Here is a 21,835-nt window from a genome sequence, read left to right as displayed (position 1 = left end):
TTTACTGGGAATCTAATTAAATACTCAACTACACTGATAGTTGGATAAATGCTAAATATTGGATCTGATCAGCTGTGGACCTCTAAAAGTGTTATCTTGGAATCTTGCTGGACTTATAAGACATTTTATGGAACTGTTTAACTGCGAGGTCTACTCACTGTGCTGCATTTAGTAAAGCTTCTGAACCTCAAGCAGTTTCTGGGAGCTTTGTTCTGACAGTAGATTCATTTTTTGTGCATTATGTCACAGTTTAAATGTCATCAATCATGAAAACATTAAAAACTAATTTCATTCTTTTGATTACGGTATTTATTTGGAAGAGAAAGAAAGAAAGAAAGAATCAATCAATATGTGTAACAGTTTTGTGTCCACAGGCGTTACCAAAAGTGGACGACAAATGGAGGTTTCACAACTATAGAGGTTCAGCTGCTTACATTTTTACAGCCTCTTTACACTTTCATTTTTCACACTGCTCCACAAATATTTCACCATGCTGAATGTGTCTTCAGCTGCTGTGTACTGTTTATGAGCCATGCTGCATTTGTTTCATTGGCCTAGCATGTTTTATTCTCTTCTCAGTTTCTCTTGTCATCTCCATTCTGCTCAGGATGAGCAGACACTATATGTATAAGGGTCATAGCAGAACTGTAGGACATTTGGGCTTCAAAATTTTGGGCTTCATTAAAAAAAAAAGTCTTTATCTTTGAGTCTAGAGAAGCACTTTAAATTTTGTTTTTAACACTCTGTCTGCAAAAGCATTTGTATAATGTCTTATTGGTCTTTGTCTTTCTGAAGTCTGAAAAAATGATTCCTTGAGCTGTCCTGGCTTTGATGTGGAGAGTACAGATTTTTAAAATAAAGCTTCTGTTACAAACTGGAGGAGTTGAGTGTGAAAGATGTGGGTGTTTATCAGGCCGACAGGGGCTGAAGGAGAAGTAGAACACAGGGTTTTGAAAGCATTAAACATCCTAGGAACTATATTTCAGTCTGTGTTACTCTGATTTGTACAATTCACATTTACTAAACACTACAATTTAGTGTTGCACTAATGGAAATGCAACACTAAATTGTCAGAGTACTCTTTAGACATATTTGTCGCTTAAGGTCGGTGGGTAGAGCTGGGTTCTGCTCGAGGTTTCTTCCCTGTTAAAAGGGTGTTTTTCCTTGCCACTGTCGCCTTTGGGCTTGCTCTGGGGGTCAGGCATTTGGGTTCTGTAAAGCGTCTTGAGACGAGTTGACTGCAATTGACGCTATATAAATAAAATTGAATTGAATTGAATTGAATTGGGTTTTTTATTTATTAATTGTGTTTTGGGATCAGAATTTAAATATAAGTGTGTTGTTCCTATTAATTTTATGTTTTATATATATATATATTTTTATATGTTTTACTTTTTTTATTCATGGAAAACATGAAGCTGCCTGTGCGACCCCAAACCTTTGAATGGTGGTGCAGTTTAAAAACATTTGTCAAACACCACAGAAATCAAAAAGGTTCTTTGACATGATTTTTCTCCTTTGTCCTGTTTTTTTTTTTTTTTTTTAAATCTGTAACTTACTGAGTACTTAAAAAAACATTCTCATTTCACTGATGTGTGGTCCCAACCTGAGCCTGAAGGAATCAGTCTGGACCTTTTGGCAAAATATGTGGCAATGTCTTTGAATCTAAAGTTTACTGCTCTGAAATTTTTCCACAGCTTATCACGCGCACCTCTTTATGAACGATGCAGGGAACTGCTGAAACTGACTGTTGTTCCTTCTGTCTCCTGCAGGGAGAGCGTCAGGACAGTGACTTTGTTGAAGAGAGAAACGCCCAGGTGCAGCTTGAGAAGGCTAAGGTACTTTCACATGGTTGCATCACGATATCACCCGACTCCTCGCAGGCTGGTTTTACAAAGATCCTGCTCTCAAGGACATGATTACATCACAGACAGGAAACACAGACATCAGGAGATTGGATTAGCTGAACAATATTCTGCCATTAAAATGAGTCACTGCAGTCTTCATCCTTGTCGTCCCTTCATGTGTGTAGTTTCTGGAGAAGGATAATAATGAAGGATATTGATTATTGCTGATTCAGTTCAAATACATGCTGACACCTTCTTCAGCTGAGTGCTTTCTAGCAGTATAGTAATAGAATATTAATTCACTGAAAGAAACTGGAGTCTAATGAAGCAACTCTGGCCAATTTAAAGTGCAATAAAGCTTTTTGCTCACGCAGCAATAATGATTTATGAGAACACTCATGTGTCATCCATGTAGAATTATTTTCACTCATTATGTCCTGCAGAATTTTTGTGTGTAGGTTGGTTAGATGTACCCACAAACCAAATGATCTTGCACTGAGCACAGGCGTGTGTTGTGCATGTGTACGTTATCCACAGGACTGATGAGACTCGGAAACACCCCCACAATTTAATCAATTGTTCTTTGTATCATTTCCTATCGATAAGTCCCAATAAGTCCACAGCGGTTGATTTGTAGTAGGATCGCAATCGTGATCGTCAGCAGACAGCGGATGTAGTTTTCACTTGTAGTCACGGTTACAGTGACACTGTTCCGCTGTCTGGCAATGATACAGAAATCTTTAACAGATCCATGGATCCAGACTATAATCTGGATCACCGACAACATCATTACTCCGCCACATTCCTTGGCGGAGTAATGAACATGAGCAGCTTTAAGATTAAAAAAAAAAACGTACGCATGAATGGAAATACAAGCAAATTATGTAATACATTCAGGGATTTGCTAATTGAGAAATCTTCCTACAAGTCCAGTAAAACACAATGGAAGTGACCAGGCGAGACTACGACCTGACTAGCACTGTAACCAGATGAGAATGAGTCATGTAATGCGGTAATGCAGACAAACGTACGTGACGATCGGCGTACGTTTGTCTGTTAATCTGTCTTCCTGTCCATGCGTAACATCACTCAAAAATGGAATAACGGATTTGAATGAAAACGTAATTCTGCTACATATGATAACACTGTAAATAATCCAGTATCAGTAAGTATCTGGTCAACACTCCAACACTGGAATAACATACAGGTTACAGACTCTCACTCCTCCTTCCACTTGCATTTTAAAAGAAATTCAATTTCTAAATTTATACAGCAAATTTAAAGCAACAACCACTGAGCCGAAGTGTTTTTAAGCAGAATAATATCATTGGTATTGTGTGAATTTACCTGACTGATTTAAATAGTGGGGATTAAAACCCTAGAAAAATCATAAAAAATACAACTTTCCCCTTAAATTCTACAACCCTGTGGTAATAACCCATCAATAATGGAGATTAAGTAGACTAAAATTTAAATAAAAATATCTACATCAAAATTAACTGAACATTAAAGTTGTGACTCTAAAATATACATTAAAACCCAGCAAATCCCAAAAAAAAACCTGTTTTTTGTATGAGCAAGATTTCTTTTTCTTTTTTTTTAAAAAAAAAAGATAAGCCATACAATAAACAGTAAATAAACCTGCTTAGAATATTTCTTCAACTGCAGCTTTCTGGTAGTGCAGAGTGTTTCATGTTTTAAAATGAAAGTTAATTTGTTTGCTTTACTTTCTTTGTTTGTGGCTTTTATGTTTTGTCTCCAAAAGCCACCGTAAGCAGTTGCCATGTGAAGTACGATTAAAAGTGTGAAGTACCTTTTTGAAAAAGTGCCAATTCTCTCAAAATGTATAAGCAATTTGAAACTAAATTAAGTTGAACTATTGCAACCTGTTAAATTATGTCAGGATGTAGCCTCACAGTTAATTGTGGCTTAGACACATATGAAAGGTGTAATAGCCTATCTGTTTTTTTCCACAATGATAATGAAGGTCATTCCACAAATATATGAAAAAAAATATCACTTGATATTGAACATTGACTCTCTTTGCCTCTGTTTTAAGCAGCCCCTGCTGATACACCTCCTGTTGAATATTGAATTAAATCCCTCCCCACAGATTTAATGTGCTCCCACTGGAGCTCCATAATTAAGACGGCAAACATACCGGGCCCGTCCCCTGCTGACCCTGCAGCCTCTCCCACAGCCTCATCTTTCCAAAGTGGAGTAATTAGCAGCTTGATCGGCATGCCGCTGACATTTGACTCTGATAGGATTACAGCACAAACAGGCATTCAATCAGGACGAAGCATACAGCGGCCGAAGCTCAGCAAAGAGGACATGTTTCCACAGCAGACATGTTTATTTGTTACAGTGGGAAAAGAGAAGGTGTTTCTAATGCCATTAACGGTGGCTCTGTTGTCCTGGCAATCCATGACGGTGAAACTGAAGCAGCTAAATGCAATTCAGCAATCATTAATTTCATTATTTACACTTCTTCTACTGTGACTTGTCTGTGAAAAAGGGTGATGCACATTTCGATGCATGCTGCAAATTTTACCATCTTGAAATATTACACTGCCTGAAACACATCTACAGCTCATGTACCGTAGTTTAGATTTGCTGTGATGCAACATCTGTCAAAGTCTTCATATTACCCCGAATTAGACTGCATGTGTACATAGTAGCAATAAAGCTCTGCAGTGCTGCTGACACAGTACCCGGTTCAAGTACACAACTTGATTAACAAAGGAACAGCAAAAGTACAGGCAAATGTAATGACAACAGTAGAACAGAACATATGCTATTGTTCCCGGACTCTGCCGAGTCCTGGAACAAGACTCGTGGTCCAGCCAAGTTAGCTTCTATAGTTTAGAGGGTCTTACCCTAATAGGGATTCTAAGAACAGCTTAATCTGGAGTCGAAGAATCTTCCTCTCTTCTGACTGCATTCATCCTAAGTTTTACCCACCCTGATAGTTGATCCAGCTCGATAGCCTGTCATCAGAAAACTGTTTAAATAAATGAGTAATGCAGAAGATCCACAAACAATACATGCAACACACACATGTATGCTTAGAAAAAATACAGACATATAGCTATGCTTTTTGGTATTTATCCAAATGTTTTTTAATATATATTTTGGGTGCTTTTCTAAGACGTGTTCCTATTTATTTGGTGTTGCACAGTAACAGTGTCATATGTTAAAGGGAAATTTCCCTTTTGAACAAACTTATTGCGTATTATTGGATGTTACGCTCCTTGACATTTGCAGCATGAGAGCTGTGATCTGCACTGCGTCTTATGCTGGTATCACAAGATTTAAACATTAATTGAACACCTGTCTTGTGTCCCCAGTACAAACCTGTGGCATTCGCTGTACGTTGCAACTTCTCTTACACGCCAGCAGACGACGACAGCGTCCCTGTTCCGGGTCAGGCCGTCACCTTCGAGGCCAGGGACTTTTTACATGTTAAAGAGGTTTGAAACAAACACACACATCATGGAAATGTACACGTAGGTGGAGTTATTACAAGATGCCTGCAGAGGTTTAACTTGAGGGGCAGCTTGGGATGGCACAACTAAAATGAAATATGACTACAAAGAGATTCAAAATCACCAAAAGGTCTTTTTTTCCCCCTCATTTTACACATGCTACCAGTCTACTCCCCTCCCCCCATATTTCAAGTTTCTAAACAAAGTCCTGCTTAGCTGACGATGCCTGACAGTGGTTCATTAAAATTTAGATCTACACTACCATTTAAAAGTTTTGGGTAACCCAGGCAATTTCATGTTTTCCATCAAAACTCACACTTTTATTCATGTGCTAACAAAACTACACAAGGGTTTTCTAATCATCAGTTAGCCTTTCAGCACCATTAGCTAACACAATGTAGCATTAAAACAGGAGTGATGGTTGCTGGCCTCTGTATCCCTATGTGGATATTCCATTAAAATCAGCCACTTCCAGCTAGAATAGTCATTTACCACATTAATGTCTAGACTGGATTTCCGATTCATTTAATGTTATCTTCATTGAAAAAAAAAACTTTTCTTTCAAAAATAAGGACATTTTTAAGTGACCCCAAACTTCTGAATGGTAGTTTATGTGTAGGTGGATGCACAGCACAATACAGTTGCTGAATTGAGTCATTATCACATTTAAAATGTGAGCCACATCAGTGAATCAAGTCATACATTTTCAATCTGTTTGCATTCCTGCTTTTCAATGACCAGAAATTTAACAATGACTGGTGGATCGGCCGGCCTGTGAAGGAAGATGGTGTGGTGGGCTTCATCCCTAGTCCAGTCAATCTGGAAACCATCCTCATCAGAAGAGAAGTCCAGGCGAGGAAAGCTGCCAAGGCCTTAGCCAAGTATGTACATCATGCTGCTCTTTGAAATCAGAAGTTTATTTTTCAAGTGACCAGAAGTAAATGTAAACCCATCTAGAGATTAATGACCAAACAGGTGATATAAGTTACAAAGAGTCAAGCCTGGAATTTATTTATTTTTTTATTATTTTAACTGTGGCAAAAATAAGCTATAACTGACCCAAATGAAGTCAACATATCTTTCCTTGGTCTTCTTTTATAATTGACATAACATAAGAAACATACAGCTAGCACAACCTCTTCTCTTTATCCAACACTGACTGTTTTACAGGTTAAATCCAAATATTGGCAACAGTTTTTTTTTTCTATAAATGCTAAAATTTCAGTTTTGAATGTGAAGTGATTCTATGCTGATGTTCAGCAGAAGATAAGTTAAAAAAAACAAAAAAACAAAACTGAAATCTGTGGTCATGCCACATCAGTATCATTATTTCTCAGTGAAACTTTAATGCCCATCATGTCATTTAAAGAGACCATCCATTCAAAATTCCATGCAATGCACTGTGGGATTTTGCATGAGCACAAAAAAGTAAGCCAAAATATGTAAGACATGCACTGTACACAAACACACTCACTGGCCATTTTATTAGGCACTGTAAAAGTTTGAATCCATTTTTGCATTCAGAACTGCCTTAATTCTTCGTGGGACCCTTTCAACAAGGTGTTGGAAACATTCTCAGAGACTTTGGTCCATATTGACAGGATAGGATAGTTGATGCAGATTTGTCGGCTGCACATCAAAGATGCCAATCTCCCATTCCACCACATCCCAAAGACGCTCTATTGGATTGAGATCTGGTGACTGTGGAGGCCACTGGAGTACAGTGAACTCATTGCCATGTTCAAGAAACCAGTTTGAGAGGATTTGAACTTTGTGACATGGTGCATTATCCTGCTGGAAGTAGCCATCACAAGATGGGTACACTGTAGTCATAAAGAGATGAACATGGTTAGCAATAATACTCAGGTAGGCTGTGGCATTTCAACCATGCTAAATTGGTACAAAGGGGCCTAAAGTGTGCCAAGAAAATATCCCCCACACCATTAAACCACCACCAGCTGAACCGTTGTTACAAGACTGGATGGAACCATGTTTTCATGCCGTTTAGACCAAACAAATCTGAAGAGAACCCAAGCACAGACACAGATAACTGGCAGCCAAGAGAATAAATGAAAGACTTCTATTAAATCCAATAGCTAAACCAATACATAAACTAAGCACTGAACTAGAGGGAGCAGAAATACTAAACTGGATTAACTAAACAGAGTTAAGGAGGGGTACTTGTGCTATGGGGAACTGACAACCAAGAGGGAAACAGGCTGGGGAAAACCCAAGAACAGACAGGAGAGCAACAGAGTCCAAGAGGGGGGAAATCCAGGAGGGTGGGGGAGCAGAAGAGTCCATGTAGCAGTCCAGAGGTGGCAGACTTGGTGGGGAAACAGCTTCTATGATCCAACAGAGACTGAGTGGCTGAGCGGGGTTTAAATAGTGAGGAGAGCTTGTGGACAGGTGAGCTGAGTTTAAGAATTACTGCAGCTGACAGTCATTGGGGTAATCAGCAGGCAGAGTGCAAGTAGAGGAGGAGGGCGAGTGGCAGGGAGAGAGAGAGACATGAGGGAGAGGTGACAGACAGGGAACCAAAAAGGCAGGACAAAACCGAAACAGATCAGGAAACAAGAAAGGAGGAAAAAGAGGAGGAAAGGGGGAAGAAGGGCAGGGGCCAGAGAAGATCCTAACAACTGGTCTCTAACCATAACCTTTCCCATTCAATGAGGTCCAAGTGTTGTCAGTTTTATGTCTATAGCTAAACATCACAAACTACAAATTTGTTTTTTATAGCATGTGCAGCACACAAAGCAACTGTTTTTTGGGGGAGGGGGGAAGAGGGATGCAGAAGCAATTAACAGAACAGTGTCCCACCTAGTATCACTCAGGCATCTTCATGTTTTCCATGAAAATTCACACTTTTATTTGTGTGCCAACATAAATGCACAAGAGTTTTCTTGTCATCAATTAGCCTTTCAACACCATTAGCTAACACAATGTAGCATTAGAACACAGGAGTGGTGGTTGCTGGAAATGTTCCTCTGTACCCCTATGGAGATATTCCATTAAAAATCAGTCATTTACAGCTAGAATAGTCATTTACCACATTAACAATGTCTGAACTGTATTTCTCTGATTCATTTAATGTTATCTTCATTGAAAAAACTGCTTTTCTTTCGCAAATAAGGACATTTTTAAGTGATCCCAAACACAACAGAGGAATATTTCACTTTTGAGTGTTTTGTTTTAAATACAGAACTTCATACAGTTGTTGGTTTCTGTGTATTGTATGTCTTGTATAAAATTAGCATTCAGAGAGGTGAAACCTGTAAAATTCATGACTGCTGTGGGAATGTTTTTCTTTTGCTCAGTCAATTGGATGTTTTCCTCTAATCAGCCTGGCAGGCAGACGATCCCCTACACACTGTCAGATTTTAACTTGACCCACTTAGTTTGACAGCATCACATCGAGAGTATCTGGGAAATTTGACTTTGGTGGCAACTGTGTGTGTTGAATCACTTCAAGGGATTTACCCTCTGAGCTCTATATAGCTGTGGCTTATATAAGTACATACTGTATAAAGCCTCCAAGCACAAAATCTTTTTTTTGCTTAGACACATGGTGATCTATTTTTATCTCGCCTGAAGCACTGAAATTTAGAGTGTAATGAAATCCCTGTTTATTAGTGGGAGAGATGAGACATGAGCTAATTCTGAACTTTTCTCCTACTTCAGCAAAGCAGCATCTCAAGCAGCTCAAGATCTGAACTCAAAGAAATACACTCCTCCATCACAAGGTCAGTATATGAATTGTGTTGAGTTTGTTGTTCTGATTTGTGATGACCGATGAATTAACATCAGTTGTTGCTCGTCCTCTATATCAACAGCTAATCAGCAAGTGAAAAAGAAACCGGTAAGTGTTTAAACCTCTTTATGAAGAACAGCCCTCCTCAGAAACACAAAAGATTTTCAATGTACTAGCTGAGCCTGTTCACTGTTGCACTGCAGGCTTTGGAATTGCATGTGATAATAAACCCTCTAGTCAATTTAGTTGAGTTTCGTTTTTCGAAAAGCATTTGAGAAAAATCCATATGTATTTTGGACAGATGTTGGGCTAGTGGATTTCCCAGTTGGTTTCCAATTTTGATCTGAATGTGTTGAACACAAGCCATTAAACCGACACTGATGTTGTGAACCTGCTTCACATCTTGATTTTATATATATAGTTATAAAAAACTGTTAATTAAGCAAAAATCACTTTGCTGTGGGAGCAAAAAAGAAAGATGATCAATCTGATGACTATGTAGAATAAACTGAGGTTTATAAATGCAAAATCCGTTCATCTTAAGTAACATTGACATGCTGCCTGCCTTGTAAACACACATGTACAGTCAAATATGAAAATTTTCCACATAAAACCACATGATTATTATATTTGTCTGTGGCCGCAGGGGGAGCAGATAGCTATGTATGATGTAGTGCCAACAATGCGTCCTGTGGTTCTAATGGGACCATCACTGAAGGGCTTAGAGGTGAGTCTCTTTTCCTATAAAGGGTCTAAGATGCTGTTAATGTCAAATTTCAAAGTTTGATATTATTTGTTTAATTTGAATAGTGGGGAAGATTTGTTAAAATTATTATATTATATTTCAGGTTACAGATATGATGCAAAAAGCACTATTTGACTTTTTAAAGCATCGATTTGAAGGCAGGTAAGTTCTGATTTAAATTTTAATGGTCACACTTTTGAAGCATAATGAAAATTATGACTGTGTATAAATAGCTGTTTAATAACTTTTCTCAAAATTGATTTTGTCTCTTCTCCAGGATAACTATCACACGAGTCACAGCAGACATCTCTCTGGCTAAACGCTCCATTCTCAACAACCCTGGCAAAAAGGCCTTAATGGACCGGTCCAACACCCGCTCCAATTTAGGTACGCGTTTTATCATTACACAGAAGAAAAAAAAATCTTTGGCACATCTTTTATCTGTTTGGAAGATGGTTAAAGTTTACTGCATTGGGACAACTCACGAATAGTGCTAGTCACAGAACAGAACAACAAATCGATGTTGAAAGTTTTTTACTTTAATTGCTTTATCTCTCTGGCACTCATTGTGTTATCCCCTATGGCAAACCTTACCCACTTAGAAATCTAATTAGGTTAAACAAACAAGTGATACTATCTGACCCAGGTCTGAAATTAACTTTTCTTTATCTCATTAGAACACTGCAGTTTAGGCTCACAAGGTTTGCTTGTGTAAATGTGACATAGATTAGCTCTTATTCAACAGGATACTACTGTGTGAGATCCTTATACACTGCTGTAAAGACAAAGAATGAGAAAAGGCTTGACATTTCAGAAGTCGTGTATAAGCGTAAAGAGTCAGATGAGTGTGTTTAAATGCAGCCAGTAGCCTGTTAGCCTACTTTAGCTTAGCTTAAAGAGTGGAAACAGGGTGTTCAAGCACCCATGACAGCAACTCTGTGATGCTGTACTCAGACACTTCACAATATTTTGTGCTAAATTCTGTTATAATCCCTCTAACATACTCACAGGACTAAGCTAACATGCTAATGTTTAAATGATCTTGTTTACTATGGTACATAAATATAATATTCATGGCCATGATCCCAAGGTGCAGCCGGGATGTCCTGTTTCAAAAACTCATACTCAAACATTGCCTTTTCTGGATAACATAAGTCATGACCTTGAGCATGAAATCGGCCGATTTGTAGCCAAGTGTGAAGTGACTAGGATAAGAGCCGGCACCTCCAAGTCTAAGGCCATTTTTCCATAGCCAGAAACCAGTGGATTGTTCCCTCTAGGTTGGGAGTGAGCTGCTGTCCCAAGTGAAAGAGTTTAAATATCTTGGGATTTTGTTCGTGTGTTGGGAAAATGAAGATGGGCAAATGGGTTGGTGCAATGTCAGCAAGAATGCAAGCATTGTTCCCGACTGTCATAGAAGGGGGAGCTGAGCCTCTGGATTTACCAGTCAATCTACGTTACAACTCTCACCTTCTGTCATGATCTCAAGACAGTGATCAAAATGCTGAGATTGCAGTATGATTATTGGGGGTCAGCTTTAGAGATAAGGAGCTTGCAGTAGGGACACTTCTCCTTCATGTTAAAGGGAGCAGTTGAAGCAGTTTGGGCATCTGATTTAGATGTCTTCTGGGAGCCTTTCTTTGGTTCCTTTGGGTAAATCCAGAACTCACTGGAGGGATTATATACAGTATCTCATCTGGCCTGAGAATACATTGGAATACCCCAAGACGAGCTGGAAAGTATTGCTCAGGAGAGGACCAACTGGGCAGATTTGCTCAGTCTGCCCTCAGTGCCATCACAACCCAACCCTGGACTGGGGGAAGAAAATGGTGGAATAGATGAATATCTGCAAAGTTCATCTTGCTTGAGCAAACCAGCTTACTAACATTTGCTCATTGGTACGAAATACAAGTTGTAGCTGAGGCTCATGAAAATTTGTTATTTTTTGTCAGTAACGCATCCAAAGTATTGGAAAAACTAAGATAGTAATGATGATAATAACTTGGAGTAAGAATTTTAAGGATTACTAGCCTGTGGAGGACATGATTATGCGAACAAAGGTTTACTCCGATCGCTTCAAGAGGTATCCAGATATTTAACTGATAACCAGAAATCCATACCTCATGGTGGTATTTGAGGCAAAGTCACCAAGTTCAGTAAACTTAACCCTCTGCAATGAATGTCTGCATGAAATTTCTTAGCAGCTAATATAATAACTATTGCAATATTTCACTCTGAAACTAAGCGGTGAGCTGATTGACTAACAGACCAGCCAACATCAGTCTAACCCTAAGAATGACCAAAAATCTGCTGAGCAGTGCCACTAGATAACTATTTAACACCCAATGTCTTTGTTCAGTTTACACCCTTTTTGCTTGGTGAAATTAATCAATAGCTGCATATTCAGGGTACAGATATGACCTTGCTGTTATCTTTACGTAATTCTCTGCAAGAAAAATAAGTGTATTGCCCAAAACTACTGCTTCAAGGTCTGGACATAGAGAAGTTGCTATCTTAAACATGCATAACTTGGTGAAGTGGTGAATGGTTAATGAGTTTCAATAAATATTTACTGGAAAATTGCCATTTCTGTCCCAGTAGCAGTGCACAGTAGCATAGCTTAAATCTTCCCATCATTTAGAAGAGGAAAGAACTGGAAACAAATGGGATGAGATTTACTTGGTTTTCTCTACTCTTGTCTTTCTCATTGCTCTCACCCCAGATGCTGCCGGTATGTATGACTGAAAGCACTGGTAGTCCCTGTGTTTTTGAATGCATCACCGTCCTTCCATTCCCTCACATTCCATTGTTCCTGAACTCTTTATGTATAAATACACACAGCCATTGACTCGTGTCCTTTGCAGTTGCTGAAAATGAAACTGAACTTAGATGATTATTTGTTAGTTGACAGATATGATATTTTCTGTTATTTGTGAGTACTATAGGTCATTACAGGACAGGAAGAGCCTCACTGTCCTGCTCTTCCTTTAGTGGCTGATCTTCAAATTACTCCTCTCATGAGTGAAACAAATCTAGAGTCACCTTAATGATTAGTTAAACAAGGAAATAAAAATGCATCACTTTATTAGTTTCATTTTGTAGGCACATTTTTTTTCCTTTTTCTTTTTTCTTTTACACATAGTCTTGTCACAGTTACATTCATTTGAGAGATTTTCCATTCATCCAAAGAGTCAATGACAGGTCTGTGTATTTTCCATTTTGTACTTATTTGTTGACCGTTTGTTAGCATTTCTTGGGCATTCCTTGTACAGGCTATGAATGTGCTTGAAAGCTCCAGAAAAACTAACAAAAGGTACAAAGGTCATTTATTTAAGATGTAGAAAAACTGTAAATTTAATTTTAGAAAAACCTTCTTTGATGTGGCATTTTCAGTGTTTCTAAGAAAATTATATATGCACAGTCATTGAATTTCCAGGAAGGTAGGTATTAAAGTCTTGCTTTTGCTGTGTACTTTTGTAGCCCAGATCCAGGGGGAGGTGGAGCGAATCTTTGAGCTCGCACGCAGCTTGCAGCTGGTGGTTTTAGATGCAGACACAGTCAACCACCCCATGCAGGTGTCCAAGACCTCCCTGGCTCCAATCCTGGTATATGTAAAGATCTCCTCACCGAAAGTAAGCTTCATCAGAGAGGACAGTGCAGCCACATAAAATACATTTTTCTAAAACTGAGCTCTGAGCTATCATTAATAGTACTGTGCTCAAGCTCCCGTGAAACTGCTACTAGAACAGTTTATTTCTCTCTTTCTCTGCTTCTTTTCTTCTATTCCCTCTTTTCACTAATGTTGTGTAGGTGTTGACGAGACTGATCAAGACACGAGGGAAGTCTCAGACCAAACATCTCAACGTTCAGCTTGTGGCTGCAGACAAGCTAGCCCAATGTCCACCGGTGAGTGCCATCTAGTGGCAAATGTGAGAAGTTTCTGCAATGTCAGTTACTATGCAGTATACTATAATTTATCTTTAAAGTAGGAATGAATAGATTGTAATCTTGCACTGTTAGTATTAGAACTTATTGTCTTTTATTTCAAGTAATTTAACTGGCTATACCTGACTTTTCAATTACTGAGGTCATTGTCAAAGTAGTTGTTGGGGAACTGGCTGTTTCTGCAAACTGGGAGTGTTTACATTGCTGCTAAAAAACAACTGTAGTGTGACATGACAACAAATTACATGTAAAAGTAGAGAAAATGCGTTTGACCTTTCCAACAGTCCTACTTACTCATGTGTAGCTCGTGGTTTCTTTGGAAAAACTATCCAAACCTTACGTTGAAATTATGATATTTCATCAATATCACTTTATGCAATGTGTCTTACATAGAAAATCTCTTAATCAGTTTCCACTAAACCAATTCTGTAAAAATACAATTATTTGCTGTGACATCATTAGTTTTTCAGCCAGCAGTCACAAGATCTCTAGGCTGAAGTGGATTAAACTACAGGTTGTGTTTATCCATAGCATAGAGGTGAAAAATATGGAAACAAATTTAAAATGTAAGTTGTAACGTTTCCATCATACACTACAGGTCACAGCTTTGGGGTCACTTAGAAATGTCCTTATTTTTGAAAGAAAATTTTTTTTCATTAAAGATAACACTAAATGGATCAGAAATACAGTGTAGACATTGTTAATGTGTTAAATGACTATTGTAACTGGAAACAGCTGATTTTTAATGGAATATCTACATAGGGGTATAGAGGAACATTTCCAGCAACCATCACTCCTGTGTTCTAATGCTACATTGTGTTAGCTAATGGTGTTGAAAGGCTAATTGATTACAAAACTCTTGTGCATTTATGTTGGTACACGAATAAAAGCGTGAGTTTTCATGAAAAACACGAAGATGCCTGGGTGACCCCAAACTTGTGAACGGTAGTGCGTGTAGAGCTACAATTTTTCCAGTATCAGTAGCATCTGTAGACACTATGACTACATATTTATTCCATTTTTAAGATTTTTGTCAAATAGGTTTTCAGAGAGATTCAACTTCCATAGAGTGGACATTTTGAGTTCTCTCTACTTCCAGCCATGGTGGCTCTGTTTCCACAGAGGCGCAGGACTTCGTATCACAATGGAAATGAGCCCACAGTGAATGGAAATGTGACAGACTTTACCTAATTGCTTTCAATGGGTCCTATAGTCTTTCAATCTTCACGACTATTGATCGTTTACTTATTCGTACCCTTTCTCTCAATTTTCTGTAGGAAATGTTTGATGTGATCTTAGATGAGAACCAGCTGACAGACGCCTGTGAGCACATTGCTGATTACCTGGAGTCCTACTGGAGAGCCACTCATCCTCCAGAGATGGAGCCAGCCAACGCACTGGTGGCCCATCTGGCCGAGAACACACTGCCTGCCAATCCTTCAGCAATACCGGTAGATAAAGCACAAACGAGAAAAAAAGAAGAAAAAAAAAAACAAATTATAGGATGTAATGTACCCATTTCATCTCATCACAACCCATTCATATCATGTGGATAGAAAGACAAACGGCTGAATGTAGGCCACCTGCTTGAAATGTAATTTGTCAGCTCAGCAGGAATGATATTCACAATGTGTTGCATCCATATTTCTTTCCATTAATTCATCTAACAATTTCATTTCATGTCTTCTCATTCTACTACACTGGAAAGTTGCAGAAATGAGATAGGCCTATCTCTGGTGAGTGAAATGCATTCGAAACCCGCTGTTGTTCCATTTTCACTTTGTCACCCTTCTAGTAGAGATGAGTTTCAGCTGTGGGTTGTTTAGGAGTGAGCTAGAAATGCTGTGTGTGTATTTTGCCCACAGTACAAAGGAGATAACTATATATAATATAGATATACACTACTGTTCAAAAGTTTGTGGTCACCCAGACAATTTCATGTTTTCCATGAAAACTCACGCTTTTATTCATGTGCAAACATAATTGCACAAGGGTTTTCTAGTCATCAATTAGCCTTTCAACACCATGAGCTAACACAATGTAGCATTAGAACAGAGGAGTGATGGTTGCTGGAAATGTTCCTCTGTACCCCTATATAGATATTCCACTAAAAATCAGCAGTTTCCAGCTACAATAGTCATTTACCACATTAACAATGTCAAGACTGTATTTCTGATTCATTTAATGCTATCTTCATTGAAAAAAAAAACTTCTTTTAAAAGTAAGAACATTTCTAAGTAATCACAAACTTTTGAATGGTAGTGTATGTAGAAATATAGACAACCTTTTCTGTATAGATTATAGTGGGGCAGAACACACTTGCTACATGTGTAAATATTCTAAAATAATACAGCAAATTGAAAACCAGGAAAATAAAAAAATGGTAATCTTGATTTATACAGCCAACCTTCAAAATCTACATTACAGTTACATTCCCGAGAGAGCAAAATAAATCATCAAAGACAGACAAAACACAATTTGGTGTATAAGAACCAAAACAGTGTTACAAAATGTCAAAATATTTTTAACTAAATTAAACCCCAAAGACAATTTAAACGCAGATAAAATCAGACACTAGACATACAGTGCTGAGAAAAAGTATTTCCCCCACTACAGTTATCTTCTATTTTTTGTGTATTTGCCACACTTAAATGTTTCAGATCAAACAAATTTTAATACATAACAAAAATAACCCAAAAAATACATGATGCAGTTTTTAAACCATGATTTCATTTGTAAAGGAAAAATGCTGTTTAGACCATCTTCCCCGATGTGAAAAAGTAATTGCCTCCTGAGCTACCAATCTACCAAATGACCAGATTCATTTGGCAGTTGGGTTCAACCTCACCAGCCACACTCACATTTGATTACTGTCGGGCTTGATGAACCTAAATCTGACGAAACAGAATCTGTTGGGAACTATAAAGGAGCTAAAGGGTCTCAAAAAGTTGCACATGATTCTACGATCTAAGAGAGATTCAAGAATAAATGTGAAACAAAGTCATTGACATTTGTCAGTCTTGAGGGTTATAAAGCCATTGCTAAGACTGTGGGACTCCAGAGAACCACAGTGAGAGACATTTTTCAAAAATGGAGAAAACATGGAACAGTGGTGAACCTTTCCACGAATGGCCGGCCTACCAACAATTCTCTAAGAGTAGGTCAATATCTAATCCAGCAGGTCACAAAAGAACCCAGACTAGCATCAAAAGATCTGCAGACGTTACTGACTTCAGTTATGGTCCATCTACATGATTGCACAATAACGAAAACACCGGGAGAAAATGGCATCATGGGATAGTTACAAGGCACAAACCACTGCTGATCAGAAGGTTTGTCAAGCATTTGCTAAAGTATATCGAGATGAGCCCCAAGACTTTTTGGATACCATCCTGTGGACTGATAAGTCAAAAGTGGAACTTTTTGGAGACATGGGACCATCACATAAGGCTTAAGCTAACACTGCATTCCACAGGAAGAACATGATACCAACAGTGGAACATGGTGGTGATTGTGTGATGGTCTGGGGCTGATTTGCTTGGACAACTTGTTATAATTGATGGAGCCATGAATTCTGTTCTCTATCAGAAACTGCTCCTCGTATGGTCACGAAAAGCTATATTCGGATCACATTCTTTAAAACTACGAGATACGACATTGGTTTTGGTGGAGGACTGTGCTCTTTCAGTCATTTCTTAGCTTTTAGATGTTACATGTGACAGTGCGTGTAGATAACACTTCACTCAGAATAGAAAGAAACTGTGTCATTACAGGTTTTAAACAGCATTGTTTAGCAGTTTCTTCAATTTGGTTGTGTATTTGTAAACCAGACTGGCAAGACTGGAGAGGAGTCTGAATGTCAGGGAATGGGGAAGATTGAACCCAAAATGCAGGAACCACAGGAAGCAGACTGGTGTTCAAAACAAGAGTTTATTAAACAAAAGACAACTCGACTTACAAATGTGAGTCCGAGTGAGGGGAGAAGCAGACCAGAACCAAGGCAGGGTGGCTGAGCAGGAGTCAGCAGCAGCAATGAACTGACGGGGCAAGTCAGGCTTTATCTGTCACTGGTTGTTTATCTGACCAAGCTGTGCACCCACTGCAGCTGGTGTCAACAAGTCTTGATCACCAGCACAGCCAGAGGTGCAGCACAGAGGGGACGGAGCTGAGAGACACGGCAGGAGATGGGAGAAAGAGAGCAGGGGAAAGAAGATGAAGAAGAGGGAGGTGAGGAGAAAAGGAGGGAGAGAGAAGACACGAGGGGGAAAAGGAAGGCAGACAGGGAACCAGGGCAGGACCGAGACACCAAGACAAGCATATTAATGTCACACACACAATCTTTAAATGCATTATTATAGTGATTAGAGAAGCGTTGATCACTGAGCTTGATTTATGCATTACAGAGTCAACAACCACAACCAAAGTGTAATGTTATGTTTATGCTTCCCTGTCCAGTGCGAGAAGGGTGTTCTGGGCATTTGTTGGTTTTAATCTTTAAAACATGTGCAGAATATAAATATATTCGAGTAACAACCATGCCGACTTGCTGACACCCAGGATGGAAAAGTATAGTTCAGATTTTAGTGTGAGCTGTTTTACTTTAAGAATCCAGAGCAACAAATGTAGAAATCCAGTAGAACCTTGGTTCTCAGATGCTGGGAGTGTAAGACGAGTTGTGTGTTCACCTCTGTAGCCAACAGCAGAACATTTGGTGTGCTTTGCTCTCATGGCAGAGACATTTTAGAGTTATCAGACGCAGCTCCAGAAAGTAAAGACACCAAGTGAACTAGTATCTATCTTCTTGTGGGGGTATGAGGAATGACAGAAGGAAACATCTTTATCACATGTTTATAAGAACAAAACACACAAAAAAATAGATTTTCATTATATGGGACCTTTTAGACTTGCATTACCTCATCACCTTTATCTTGAAAAAACTATTCATCAGCTTATTGAAATCAACAGTTTTGACCATATCACTAGACACAAGAAGTTAATTCAGCTTTCTGAGCCTTCCCATTACCTGTTACCTTTGCAGTTTCTGTCTTTTATAGCATATAAGCAAATATAATTCTCAATAAACTCTCTGTGGCTGAAGTTTAAAGATGTGATGCATGTGCGAAGAGTGGCAAGACCAGTAGTATACCATTATGTTCTTTCTGTTTTGTCCCAGGATGAACAGAAAAACAAGAAGTCAGCTGCCCCCAAGAGGAAGGGCTCCCGTGAGAACCACCTAGATCAGGAGCCCCCTTCAGCCCCAGCTCAGGAGCACAGGGCTGAGGAGGGCCAAAGAGAGGAGGAGGAGCGACTCCTGAGGGCCGAACCAAAGAGACCCCAGCACACCCACCACCACCACCATCACCACCACCACCGCCGGATGGAGCACCACAGCCACACCCAGCACAGCCAAACACCCGGCGGTGTGGATATACAGTCAAGCAGGGATTATAGTCAGAGGCTCCCCCGAAGGCACCTGCCTGAGGAGAGGGAGGACGAGTTGGCAGATGTGGTGGAGGAGGACGAGGAGGAGACTTACTATAACCACCGAGCCCATAACCACCACCATCACAACAGCAACCACCACCATCACCACCACCACCACCATCAACATCATCGTGGGAGCAGCCAGCCACACGTTGGGGAAGACTACGAGCAGGAGCACAATGAGCGAAACCGGCAGCACAGGCATCACCAGCATGTGCCACCACGGACACAACACACCGATCACTATCCTGTACACAATCACCACAGCTACCACCACTACCACGGCAGAGACAGAGACAGAGACAGAGACAGAGACAGAGACAGAGATAGAGACAGAGACAGGGAAAGAGACAGAGAAAGACACAAGGACAGGGACAGAGATAGGGATAGGGATCGAGGACGAGACAGAGATGCCCGACAGTGGCAAAGAGATTCTTACATCCACCAGTGACTGTTCTTTCTACATGGGATTGGTGCATGGTTTTATGCTGCTCACTTTATAATGCACTAATGAGTGGGGCAGTGTGTCATGTTTCCCCTCATATCGTTTGCCATTTTTTTTTAGGATTTTTACCTTCGATCCACATGCACACACCCTTTTCTTCTTTCTTAATCGTCACCAAAATAAATTTAAGCACTTGTAGGATACATTTTTGTCCGTCCTGTTTCTTATTCTGATGGCTCTTTTGTGTGTTGTTGCACAAAAAATGTTAAAGATGAAATTGCATCAGTTCTGTTCTAAAGTAAGGCTACATTTAGAATTATTTGCATTATCAGTTAAACTGTCATTTTTAACTATCATTTGTCAATAAAATGTCTGATAGTAGTGAAAAATCTCTTTTAACAGCTGACAATAGGCCAATATTACATCCTCTGATGTCACCGTAGTCAGTGGCTAATTTCTGACTATCTGTCCAAAATTCTAAGATATTCAGTTTACACTAATACAAAGTGGCAAAACAGACAAAACAGTCCCCAACATATAAAATTGGTCCTGTGCAATAAGAAAAAAAATGTTTCATTGTGGAAAAGGGATAATTGTTTGAGACATTTCACAAGAAACACTAATCCTGAACTGAGTTGAAATACTGGATTGACTACCTAATTAAGAACAGAATAATCGCAGCTAAAATGCCAAACATTGCTTTGTTTCACCTTCTGTGATGTGAGGATTTATCACTTTACCTTTGGGTGTTAAACTGTGGACCATAATAAATATTAAGATGCCCCCTTGACCTCTGGGAAATTACATTATGCATCTTTGACATTTTATTCACCAAGCAACTAATTGACTAATCAAGAAATTAATCAGCAGATGAATCGATAAGAAAAAATCTTTTTTAGTTGTAGCCCTAACCAGGTTATCTCTGTCATCCCAACATAATGACAAAATGAACTCACAATGTGGACACAAGGGGAGAAAATACAATTATTACAATGATGACTTTTGCATTTTATGATTTTAGGTTCTACACAGTGGCGCAATGGGATGTTTTGTATAATCATATCACTGACTTCCTCTTCAGTGTCACATCTTCCCGTATGTATTTCAGTCAGGCATCCTCAAAAACCAACAACTTATTTTAAACATTGGTACTGAAAGTCAAACTATTTTTCTACATGATTCTAAATGGAAGTCATGCTCAGCTTCCTACTTTTAAAAATGGTGTTCAAGCATATTTACTGATGTAAATTTGTTCTGTCTGGAAGCATGAATAACCTTTTGGTGACACTGAACTGTGCTATATGCTGGATACTCTATGCATCTTCTTGTGGTAAATTATCTTGCTTGAATGCAATCTCTATGCATTTGTATATACTTCATAAATGCCTTGTTAGGTAAATGTAAGGAGAACCAGAGAACCTGTTGCACTGTTTGGTAGACCTTGACTTAATGTGTGATTGCTTTAATTTACCAGGACAGAACTGACTGTGTTCCTCTCAAGATTTGTTTTCATTATCTTTGTTTTGTACAGCATTCAGAAGTTAATTTTGACAAATATGCATTCTGGTGTTGAAATTCATTAAAATGTAAAATGTGTTCAGTGGCATTTTATTTGAACACGTCAGCAGCGCTCTCACTTATTACTGTTCACACCACTGAAGTTTTGCAAGAGGCACCGTGGCCCCCCGGCTCCAGCTCCGGAGGGGTCGGGCACTTCCTCACCTCCAGATCTGGTCCAGACCACCTCAGACCCTCCGGTTGAGGTTGTCGAGGCCCCGCCTCCAGTCCCTGAGGTGGTCGACGCCCCGCCTCCAGTCCCTGAGAAGGTCGACGCCCCGCCTCCAGTCCGGCCTCAGGCCCAGCCCCCGGAGGGGTCCCGCCTCCACCGGCTCCCTGTCCGGCCTCCAGCCTGGCCCCCAGAGGGGTCCCGCCGGCGGCGGCTGACAGTCCGGCCTCAGGCCCGGCCCCCGGAGGGGTCCCGCCTCCGCTGGCTCCCTGTCCATCCTCCGGCCCAGCCCCCAGAGAGATCCCGCTTCCGCCGGTCCTCAGTTCGGTTCCCAGTCCGGCCTCCTGAGGACCTTTGTCGGCCTGGCCATTGATTTGCTGTCCGGCCCCTGGGCCGCCCTCCAG

The 21,835-nt window shown here is 39.7% G+C and overlaps 1 protein-coding gene across 5 annotated transcripts in view; it reads left to right on the top strand.

Annotated features, from left to right (window-relative positions):
* cacnb2b (calcium channel, voltage-dependent, beta 2b) overlaps nt 1-21,301 on the top strand; it is a 64,121-nt gene extending 42,820 nt beyond the window's left edge. For all 5 annotated transcript variants that reach the window (XM_022195308.2, XM_051953219.1, XM_051953221.1 and 2 more), the window contains 12 exons: nt 1,773-1,838; nt 5,198-5,320; nt 6,077-6,216; nt 9,017-9,078; nt 9,169-9,194; nt 9,733-9,813; nt 9,935-9,993; nt 10,109-10,218; nt 13,312-13,463; nt 13,642-13,737; nt 15,054-15,227; nt 18,950-21,301. In XM_022195308.2, coding sequence (XP_022051000.2) covers nt 1,773-1,838; nt 5,198-5,320; nt 6,077-6,216; nt 9,017-9,078; nt 9,169-9,194; nt 9,733-9,813; nt 9,935-9,993; nt 10,109-10,218; nt 13,312-13,463; nt 13,642-13,737; nt 15,054-15,227; nt 18,950-19,711 — 1,851 coding nt within the window. In that variant the 3' untranslated portion in view covers nt 19,712-21,301. The remainder of the gene's footprint in view (nt 1-1,772; nt 1,839-5,197; nt 5,321-6,076; nt 6,217-9,016; nt 9,079-9,168; nt 9,195-9,732; nt 9,814-9,934; nt 9,994-10,108; nt 10,219-13,311; nt 13,464-13,641; nt 13,738-15,053; nt 15,228-18,949) is intronic.
* Nucleotides 21,302-21,835: the final 534 nt, after the last annotated feature.

The sequence above is a fragment of the Acanthochromis polyacanthus genome, chromosome 9 (assembly GCF_021347895.1).
Source record: "Acanthochromis polyacanthus isolate Apoly-LR-REF ecotype Palm Island chromosome 9, KAUST_Apoly_ChrSc, whole genome shotgun sequence".
In the NCBI taxonomy this organism is placed as follows: domain Eukaryota; kingdom Metazoa; phylum Chordata; class Actinopteri; family Pomacentridae; genus Acanthochromis; species Acanthochromis polyacanthus.
This window is presented reverse-complemented; position numbering and strand designations above follow the sequence as displayed.